The sequence below is a fragment of the Gymnodraco acuticeps genome, unplaced genomic scaffold (assembly GCF_902827175.1).
Source record: "Gymnodraco acuticeps unplaced genomic scaffold, fGymAcu1.1, whole genome shotgun sequence".
Classification (NCBI taxonomy): domain Eukaryota; kingdom Metazoa; phylum Chordata; class Actinopteri; order Perciformes; family Bathydraconidae; genus Gymnodraco; species Gymnodraco acuticeps.
This window is the reverse complement of record NW_022990501.1, coordinates 909,156-919,616: the sequence shown is the minus strand read 5'-3', so window position 1 is coordinate 919,616 and position 10,461 is coordinate 909,156. Positions and strand designations below refer to the sequence as shown.

The 10,461-nt window shown below is 39.5% G+C and overlaps 1 protein-coding gene across 2 annotated transcripts in view; it reads right to left on the bottom strand.

Annotated features, from left to right (window-relative positions):
- Window positions 1-1,171: 1,171 nt before the first annotated feature.
- gabra3 (gamma-aminobutyric acid type A receptor subunit alpha3) overlaps window positions 1,172-10,461 on the bottom strand; it is a 166,579-nt gene continuing 157,289 nt past the window's right edge. The window contains exons 10-11 of one of the 2 annotated variants that reach the window (XM_034226685.1): window positions 6,120-6,158; window positions 1,172-5,976 (exon numbers count right to left, since the gene is read on the bottom strand). In XM_034226685.1, the coding sequence (XP_034082576.1) occupies window positions 5,662-5,976; window positions 6,120-6,158 (354 nt within the window). In that variant the 3' untranslated portion in view covers window positions 1,172-5,661. The remainder of the gene's footprint in view (window positions 5,977-6,119; window positions 6,159-10,461) is intronic. The other variant, XM_034226686.1, reaches the window with a different exon arrangement.

Sequence of the window (10,461 nt, the reverse complement as noted above, 5' to 3'; positions counted from 1 at the left end):
TACAACTGTTACACATGCTGATGTAACGCAAATGTTTCCAACTTGGGATCAATAAAGTATATCTTATCTTAAGATGATCGATGGCTACTGCCATATTTGCAAAATTTGCCTCTGAACCTTGACAAGTGCATGTTTCAGGCTTATCAATGAACAACAGGAAGGGTCACAGACATAAGACCAGCTGTTAAATAAAGCTCTTCTGACCTTAGCTGGCATGTGGGTATATATTAATGCTGCCCATTATGGACACAAGCAATTTTCACACATTTATTAATTATATGTTTTAAATTTGAGTGTTTCCTATCCCCTAAACCTCCAGGGATGTACACAGTTTAATACTTGCAACTTCTTATTATGGGAAATACGAAAACGTCTTTTAAAACTACAACTCCCAGTAGAGACGTGCCATAGAACATGTTGCAAAACACACAATAGCCAGCATGTGTAGTTCTGGGGACGGGGTGGGGGAGGGGTGGACGGGGTAATAAAGAATACAAAATTAGAAGGAAAAAACGATGAAACAATACAGATTTCAGTATTCTGAGCCCCTACTCTCCCCATAATTGACGGCAACAAAAGTCCTACATTATTCAATTAAAATAAAGAAGTAAAAACAATAAGTTTGGCTTGATATTGAGTAAGAAAAAGGTTGATAAACGCTGTGGGAATGGGTCTGCGGAGATTATTTTGCCGCGATCCCAACTCGTCTATTACCAACGTTCAGGGATCTCTATGCAAGTCAATGGGACGCCCTGATATTTGAAACTCGATGCTAAAGGGCCCCCTTGCGTTGGAAAGTGACGACAGGGACCCTGACATAACGTCAACATAGGCCGAGTTGGGAGTGAGAATGTGTTGACCCTATATGAATTGCTTGTGTTGATATCACACTTTACAGGGACATGTTATTGGCTATGCTTTGATTTGAATGCTTGCATGCTTGCAACATGTATAGTTCCCTGCAGGATCTCCTTGAACTGTCCTGATGGATTTTATCCTTAAAAAATCTAATTGTAATCACCGCACAAACAGAACAACTTGCATGCATAGACCAAACAGTGACACAAAGAAACACACAAATGTACTATTAAAATGAGCCTCTAAAGGAACATTGGATGAGTCCACCCCTTGTTGAAAATGTGTCCAAGAAGGGTCTTCATAACTCCCGAGAGAAAATACAATGTCCTTTTAATCCCCATTTGCATTTGCTACATCTCATACAGTAAGAACATGACGAGGGCAACATACAGAGTCCAGTCACTGAGCATATAGAGAGCAACTTCCCGACAAAAACACTAAGTCCACTATGTTCCCGGAGCTGTCTTTGTGGAGGGAGTCTTTGATCTCTCAATGCGTAGGGACATGCAGTGAAATTGCTGGAGAGAGAACACAGTGTGTACAACTCTGCTTGCAGACAGCTGCTAATTCACAGTAGGGTTTGAAAAGTGTACACAGGGTACAGATAGTAATTTGATGAATATTATCTCTACTGTACGTCTTTAAAATACCATAACATGTAGTGTTACAGAGCGCAACGTAAGACAGCGGTACCTATCAGATGTAAAAATAAATCACGTGACATATCAATATTCACATAAACTATTGGAATTGATTTCACAATATCTACAAATTCACTATTCTGAGCATTTAGAATTGTTGCCATTTTAGTTTATAATATTATGTTCAGTTAATCTATTTCTACTGCTTTCTACCCATCAAGAGATTTTCATCAATGCTGTAAAGGTTATGTCGTATGAAACATAATATTTAATGCTGTACTGGATAGCATAAATAGATTCATATAGTAATATACTCTTAATATACTGTTTCTTATAGGATGACATATTTCTACTGAAATTAACTCCGACCCTGTGAGGAAAGGATTTACCACACACATAACACAATCATAACCAAACCAATAGCAACAATATAGCAGTCCTTCTTATCAAACCCCTAACCAACAACAATTATAAAATCATTCCTGAAATACCACTTGACCTTATGTGCCAGTTATGCATGCATCAAAATACTGTTTCATTATTTTCTTTTTAAACTTGATCAATCATCCCTAATTATTGCACTACTGCATGTTTGTCTGCTATGGCCATTCAGTTATCAGTTTGAGGAAAGAGAGAAGAGAGAGCCCTGGAGAGGGCACATGATTTGGTTGAGGCTCTAGAAGTGTTCCCCCCCCCCCTTTTTTTGCTACCAAGATGTGTGAATAAAGAAAGTTATCCTGCATATTGTGTTGTGCTAAAAATGTAGGCAAATGGCTTGAAGTGATCGTATGACGCAAAGACCTGTGGGTTTATCATACAGCATAATGAGTAGGAAAGATTACATTCACATCATTTATCTCCCGGTAAACCATTTTTGATCATTCCTCAGTGATGGAGAAAGTGAAGAAACGGCAGTAAATATTGACAAAGATCACACTTTTGCCGTCCTATATGTATTTTGGTCCTTAGTTTTGTGTCAAGGCTATATTTTCATGCGGATTTCATGAGTTACCCACAACATTCCGTTAACAATGTGGTTGAAATGAATTTAGATCCCTTTTACAGTACTGAACAGTCATACCACACATGCAGTGCAACCGTTTCTTTGGTCCCCACAAACAAGTTACTGATTATGTCAAATGACTCAAGCTGTGTGGTCCTCTTGGTTATATTATTTCTGAGATGTTTAGCAGCTGCTGCTTCTCACTTACCTACAGTATCTCGATAACAGTACTCAGAGAATTATACATTAACATTAATGCTCTTGTGTCATTAGACCCTGAAATAGCAGCAGACATTCGCCTTTAAACACTCAGCAGATGTGTATCACTGTTTTGCGACATGAATCCATCAATTCATGAAATATACTGTATTCAGAAAGTCATTCTGTGTCAGCAGCATGATGTCTGAATTCTGTTAAGTATTTAGAAAGGCCATTAAACACATTATGAATTTGATATGACTATAACAATTGTATGAGCACCTCAAAAATCCCATTCAGAGTTTATGGCTTCATGATTTATCATGTCAGTCTAGTCAGTTTGTGCCTGTGTTTTTCTTTTGAATATGAAAATGGTTTACCAGGAGATGTTTACAGTCCAATTTTTGATGCAAGTCGGTAAAGGGTGAACAATATTCTAAGGGCTGAATTATCCTAATGGGTTTTAATTGGATGTAATGGTTAAAATATCCTCTACTAGTTTGAAAACACATTGCCATACTTAATGCAAACTGAATTTGTATTTTAACGTTTGTAACTGATATGGATGTAGAGCCAGTTCTGTGTGTGGTAGTGTACATAACTAAGCCTAAAATCTGTGTGCAACCAAACGAGGGTAAAACACTTTCAGAAGTCTGTGCCAGCCTTAAATGATTAGCATCACATCAATATGCACACATAATTGGACTTTAAATGTGTTTATGCAGATGAGGCTGAGGTTATGAGTAGGTAATTAAGGGAGGCGTGTGGTGCAGTGGGTTGTGAGTTGGTATTCGGATCAGGAGGTCACAGGTTCAAACCCCACTGCAGTCAGCATGTCGTTGTGTCCCTGGGCAAGACACTTCACCCCAAATTGCTCCTGTGGGGATTGCCCACAGTATTGAGTATGTAAGTCGCTTTGGATAAAAGCGTCTAACAAGTGACATGTAATGTAATGTAATGTAATTGATGACTAACTGGGATGAACTACAGAAACACTGATACTAAGCCCTATTTCAGTGTGACAAACACCATTACTGGAGGTTGCAGACATACACGTGTACAGATTGTCATGCATTAACCTATACTGTTACATTGTACATGTTTTGTTACACCTTTTTTAAAGAGGTTATTATTATTATTATAGTTCACTCATTCTGCTTACCACTTAAGAACAGTTAATGTAGTGGTCATCAAAGAGTCTATAATTGAGACAATGCTAAATATCCAGAGTGCATCCGGGATAACACCAACAGAAATAGCTTAAGAATAATATAAGGCCTGTTTTAAACACAAGTTCAACACAAAACAAAAAATACAGATGTTATTTAAGAAAAATAAAATAAAAGTTGGAGACAGATACCACAGCTGGAGACACATTTCATCTTACATTTTGAAACCACCAATTGTTAAAAGCAATTTTACATAACAATGTAATGACAAAACTTACATTTAGTTGTATTTCAATTGTGTTGACCAATTTCACAGTTTTTTCTTTGCAGTGAGGAGAATGTCTCTGAAATATGTTTAGAAATACTGTATGACTGTGACATATTGGCATTTGTTGTCTACTTCAAAACACAAAAAGAGTACATCATATGTAGATAATCAAATAAACACCAATACTTTACACAATCAAGCATAAAAGGGCTAAAGTACAACATGAATCAAAAATATTCTTATGACAATGCGGAAAGATTATAATGGAGCCAAAAACACTGATGCAGAGAAAACAAAGAAATAAAAGCACCAGGGTGCGTGCCCACAATGTACATGAAATAAATAGGGTCTGGTATGTTTTAATGTATAAAACATCTAATGTTATTTGTATTTCCATGGAAAACATATAACAAACTGCGATTCAGAATCCCACTTCAGTCTGAGGTAATGGTGGTAGTTTGTTATGACTGCCTGGCTCACAGTGTGAGCCAAAACATAAATGCACATGGTAATTGTTATAGACTACGCTGGATCCCTTAATATCTTCATATTTTCACAGGCAGAGGTCTGTTAACCTTCCACACTAATGGGCAATTTTACACTCTGTGCCCATGGGCCGTAGGTGAGTGTGTGCCTGTGGACACCAGTAAATGTTTGCATGTAAAATACACACAGACCGTTGTGCATATGTGTGCTGTTAATGCAAATGTGAGCGTGTCAAAGCCTTTTATACTTTATGATGTGTGTATTCACCAAGGCACATAGCTTCTTTGTCATTGAGCATACTCGGCCAGTTAAAACAATAAGAGCCACTGGACTAGAAAATGTACAGGCAGCCTCGTGGGACACAATAGCAATTCCAGATGATACTGCATTGGGTCTGTTAAGATTCAGCATGAGCTGAAGGCCAGACCCTGACGATTATTAATTATGTTCCTATGGAACTATACAGGCTGCCCCCGGCTAACAGAGCAGGGCAGGGCAACCAACGAATGGCTCTTCTGGCGTTTTTCTGACGATAACTGTGTCTGTGTGCGTGCATGCATGTTGTTAACTTGATGGATATGTCAAAACCTTATCATTGGTAATGAGCTACAATGAAAACTTCAAATGCATGCTTGCTCTAACTTATTATAAGCAAAGCGCAAACATTTCAAAACATAGTGAAAACACAATTTGACTACTCTACAAAACGGCAAGCAATCAGGATACAGCGATGGGACACTGGGTTACTCACAACAGGGAACAGGGCCAGAGATAAGTGAGGAGGGGAGAAAAAATAAATGACACAAACACAGTCTGAAATGTGCTCCCTCCAACGTCCACTACTATATGTGAATCTACTGTTGTTTAAATGTGCCTTCCATCTAAACAGACGTGCAAAATATCAAACTCTTAAGAAAAAACAGATGCACGAAACAGGCGCACACACATACACACACAATAAGATGTGATGAACTTGGCCTCCTGCAAACCTGTCTACCCTCAAAACAAAACCAGATCAAGCCCAGCATTTGGTCAAATTCAGTTTAAGTTGTTTGCTTTCATCATAGCGGGCTTTCTGTTGACATATGTGGCCCAGTAGCCTAAGTTGAAGATGAAGAACAGAACTGGGAAAATGATGCGCGATATCTTGTCCACTTTGCTGACACGGTTGTATGACTTCTTGGCCTCCTCGTAAGGGTCATCCTGGAGGTAGGAGTGTCTGGTGGGGACTGGAGTGGCACTCTTGGAAACGGTCGTTAAACCTTGGTCTTTAGCCACGTTGATGGCGTAGGTGGATCCAACAATGTTGAATGTGTTGTTTGCTTTTTTGGACAATGTAGCAGATTCTCTTCTCTGAAATGAAAAAAGGCAATAAAGGTAAAGGTTGTCAGGAGCGAAGCACCAGACTCAACAATACTTCCATTTGAACTCATAAAGAGGAAATAGAAGCAACACCACGAGACACGACACACACAAGAACAAAACAAAAGCCTAACCATATCGTTAATCCTGGCCATGTTAGCCTGAAACGGTTCCTGAAAAGAAAAGTAGAAAAGAAAAAAAGTTTACCAATTATATTAAAATTACCCAACTTACATACTCTATTCATCACTATCTAGCTGGAAGTACTTTGAACATTTTACACTATTAATATGGTCAATTCTAATCTGCATCATACAAATCTGGATTGCAAAAAAAACCCTGTCATGATCATAACTCACGACTAGGGATGTAACGATACCAAAAACTCACGGTACGATAATATCGCGATAAAAAGTCCACGGTACGATATTTATCGCGATATTGAAAAATAAAGAAAAAAGTGATTTCTTTTTTTTTTTACTTGAATTTTTTTTCTTTATTAGATAATAAATCTGATTTGTACAGCATTTTAGTAGGATAGTAGTATTTTAAAGTGTCAAAAATATAATAATCAGACCCTGCAATAGAATAAATCAAGTTTCACTTTAGTTTTTCAAGTAACTCAACTCTAACTCACTCACTCACTCACTCACTCACTCACTCACTCACTCACTCACTCACTCACTCACTCACTCAGCATCATCAAGGTTATCTTTTAGGAATATGAGCATGTCCACATTTCGAGGTAGAAGCTGGGATGTTTGGGTGTTTACAATATCCCCTGCTGTGGAAAAACCTCTCTTGCTTGGTACTGATGTTGCTGGGACGGAGAGATATGTTTTGGCCATGGGTAACAGCAGTGGGTAAAACTGTGCATTGTCTCTCCACCACTTCAAAAACAATACAGTTTTTGCCAAGAAGCTGAGGCTTATTGACAGGGCGAGATATAAGTATACTGTTGGTACTTGTCAATGTCTCTAGGTATGTACATGTAGCCCTGTAAATACGATGTCCTTTATTGTTATCTGTTGTTTTATGTTCATGTTGTAACCTATTTACTGCCATGTTGGACAGGTCTCCCTTGAAAAAGAGATTGATGATCTCAATGGGACCACCTGGTTGAATAAAGGTTTAAAAAAAAAAATTATTTAAAAAAAGAAAATCGCGGTATATTTTGTATTGAGACATTTATTTACCGCGATATCACGATATTCGATATATCGTTACATCCCTACTCACGACAAATGTCAAGACTAGTTAAAATAAGAGTCAAAAATAGGAACAATCATATTTCTGCATCAATGCAGAGCTATGGCTGGACTTCTGTCTGATACTGCTAACAGTAGCATTGGCAGCACAGAGCTGGATGGAAACAATGCAACAATAACAGTGCCTAAAACATTTCTGACAAACTGTATCAATGCATTCAGCCAGGCCTCTTGAGGCAAACAGCTTGTGATTAAAAAAAGCAACTATGGCTGTGTGTGATAAAAAGCTGGCTGGAGAAACTGCTTTCTTCCTTCTAGTAGAGAGACACTTTAGACTGTCTTTCATATTGAAATCGCACAGGGAGACAGAATTTATTTGCAAAATCTGTACACTGAGATGGCGAAACTTGCATCACAGGAGGATCCTGTCAGCCTAAAATTAGTACAGGAGAGAACAAGTAGGGCACCAAGATTGATCACCGGGCACTGTTTTAGTTTCCTGTGTGAGCCTGTACTGGAGTAATTTTCTTCACACCATTCATTCCCACTGTGGCCACTTTAAGATCTGCAGCAAAACTAAAGCACTGTGTGTCACGTAACAGAGTGCTTTCTTCTCTGAATGCTCCCTGTTTTAACTTTAGCTTTGAGCCCAGCTTTAATTTCTGCTCTACTTTTTCAGCTTCATTTAATTTTCCTTCCTTTTCCGTCGACTCCATCTCTTTAAATTAGCATAACTAATGTCCCCTCTTTCCCCCTCTTCCAAAATGCTTCACGGTGCATGTCTTTCTGTACACAGCTCTTCACCAAATGTTTTGTTGGGTCTTTATCCTGAATTTTCTCAAAACCTCCTAAATGGATGCATACAAATGGCTTTATGTTAGAAGAAGCTATATGTTTGTTCATTGAATAGACCAATAAGACATAGAAAGACCACTTTTAATGTCACATGTGACAAGCAGTGGGCTTATATTAGCAGTTGACATCACAATGATGTTATCAAGTTGCTGTTAAGCTTCTGTCCGAGGTGATGGACACGGCTGCAGTGAGGGGAAGTGTGATCAGTGTTTCCTCTTCAAGTGAGCTGGAGAAAAGAAGAAGGATGATCCTTCAAGCTCCTCTGCAAAAACAGCAAGGGTTGTAAAGAGCTTAACAAAGCGTGCAGTCAGACAGTTGATTGCATTAAACAGAGAAATGTCGAGCCGCTGCCTGAAGGCGGTCTATCTCAAGTCAATTAGTACAGAGAGAGAAAGAGTCACACTGATTCCCCTTGGGTAGCCAGATACTTTCCCAGGATATCAATCCCTCCACTTCCAACGCCACTAGAAGTATCCTCTATCATGGCGATGGCTGACATCAGCAGGAAAGGTGAATTGCCGCTATAGTACTCTATGACCTTAATCATTGCCCCCTCAACTCTGAAGGCATTATGTCCTTTATTTGTTAGCTGACAAAGAAGCCAGGGAAAGTGTTTTTCATTCTCTATTTGTCTGAGCTGTCCTCGCAGTCAGTGATATGGTCTAATTGTTGGGTAAACCATGTGTGGTATGGGCTATGTCCATGTTGTTATAAACCTAATGTGACACAGCACATTATTTAGCTCCGGCCAAAGATTCTTGCATGATATTCAAAGTCATTTGGCTAGCTGCAGGCACAAATAACCCCATGAATACAATGCATCTATTGACCTTGTCTTTGTAACTTCTGCAAATTGTTGAATCAGAATGTCTGAGAGTCTGATTAAGTAGCCTGGGGGCAATTATGCCTCACTGTGTGTCCTGCTGTTTGAAACTCAGCGTGTGCATGTGTGTGTGTAACTGAACCTTGTGACAGTCAGTTCCTGACTACATTTGGAGATGGGGTGTTGGTGGTTTTAATGACCTCATGTGAGCATGTGGGTGGCTGAGTGTGCAGACTGGGTGGAGCCACAATGTTGTCCCTTTTCCTGTTGGTGTGTGTGTTTAGTGTTATGTACCATCAAAGTTTTGCAAATCTGGCAGCATAAACAACTCTTTGCATAAATATAATATTTGAAATTGGGTTCTTATTCACCTGAACATACGTTTTCTATAATCGGAGCATGCATTTAAAACGTCAATGGCGAGGACCGTCGTGTTTACTGAGTTGTGGGAAGTCAAAATCATGATCGGTATACATTTTCGATGAATTGTTGGGCAACTAGTCACAGCAGTCGGAGAGTGCTTGCCAGACAGTAAGTTATTGTGCAATGCATAAATGTAGCTGACAACTCCAGCTCAAACAAAAAGGATTTGAAAAACGTATAAAAAGAATTACAACAGGTCTTGAGAAATGGCAGCCTTGGTTTGTTTTTGTTCTCTGAATTTCCATATAACTACAGCAAAAACTTTGGTTGAGCTTTGCTTGTCGCTTCGAAAAGTGCAGCAGCAGCAGCGTCATGCTGAAATGTCACAGCTAGGAATGATAATTACAGGCTGTGTCCCCGCCATTTCCAAACAAACTATTGTGTTGAAATGTCTGAATATGAATTGATTTGTGCTGCAGGTGTGAGGCAAGCATTAAAACCCCCTGCACAATGAGCCCATGCTCCTGCCTCTGCTGCTGATGGAACCAGCCTATAATATCCTACACCGTCCAATCATGTGTCGCAGAGTGCCGAGGACACGATGGCTTTCGTTCCAACTCCCCACCGGCTAATTTCTGTAATATCCACACCTTCAGCCGGCAAGAGGGCTTTAATTAGGTAGATTGCTTGTCAAACAGAACGTTGGGCGACAAAGGAGGGAGAAAATGGCTTTGAAAATCCATAACCAGCCAAGTAATTCACTGCACATCGACACGTCTACAGCTCACCATTTCAGTCCTAAAAAAGAAAGAGCCTGAGGGCGATGAAGTCATCGTTTTGTTCCGGTGAGGGTGGTGGCTGAAGCCCTGCCTCTAACTGGGGACAGTATTTTCCAAATGACTTAGTGAGCTGAAACTTCTCTTATTCCTTATAGGTTCTCCTCCTATAGGCTTTTTTATTTTTATTGTGTGTGTATATATGTCAAAAAGAGAAAATGCAGTAGTCTGATCCCTTTACTTTCCTGTAGCTCATTCTAGCGGGGAGTGTGATGGGAGTGCCATGTGACCCCATTCTTTTTTATCTATCATGACAACTGCATGCTCAGCACAGCCCCCGAGAACGCAGCCCAGGCTGTTGCCATTAAGACGAGGCATCAGAAGGGGGGGGGAAATAAAAACTCTCCACTCTGCTGCTGCAAAATAACGCTGCAAATTATCCTCACCGACT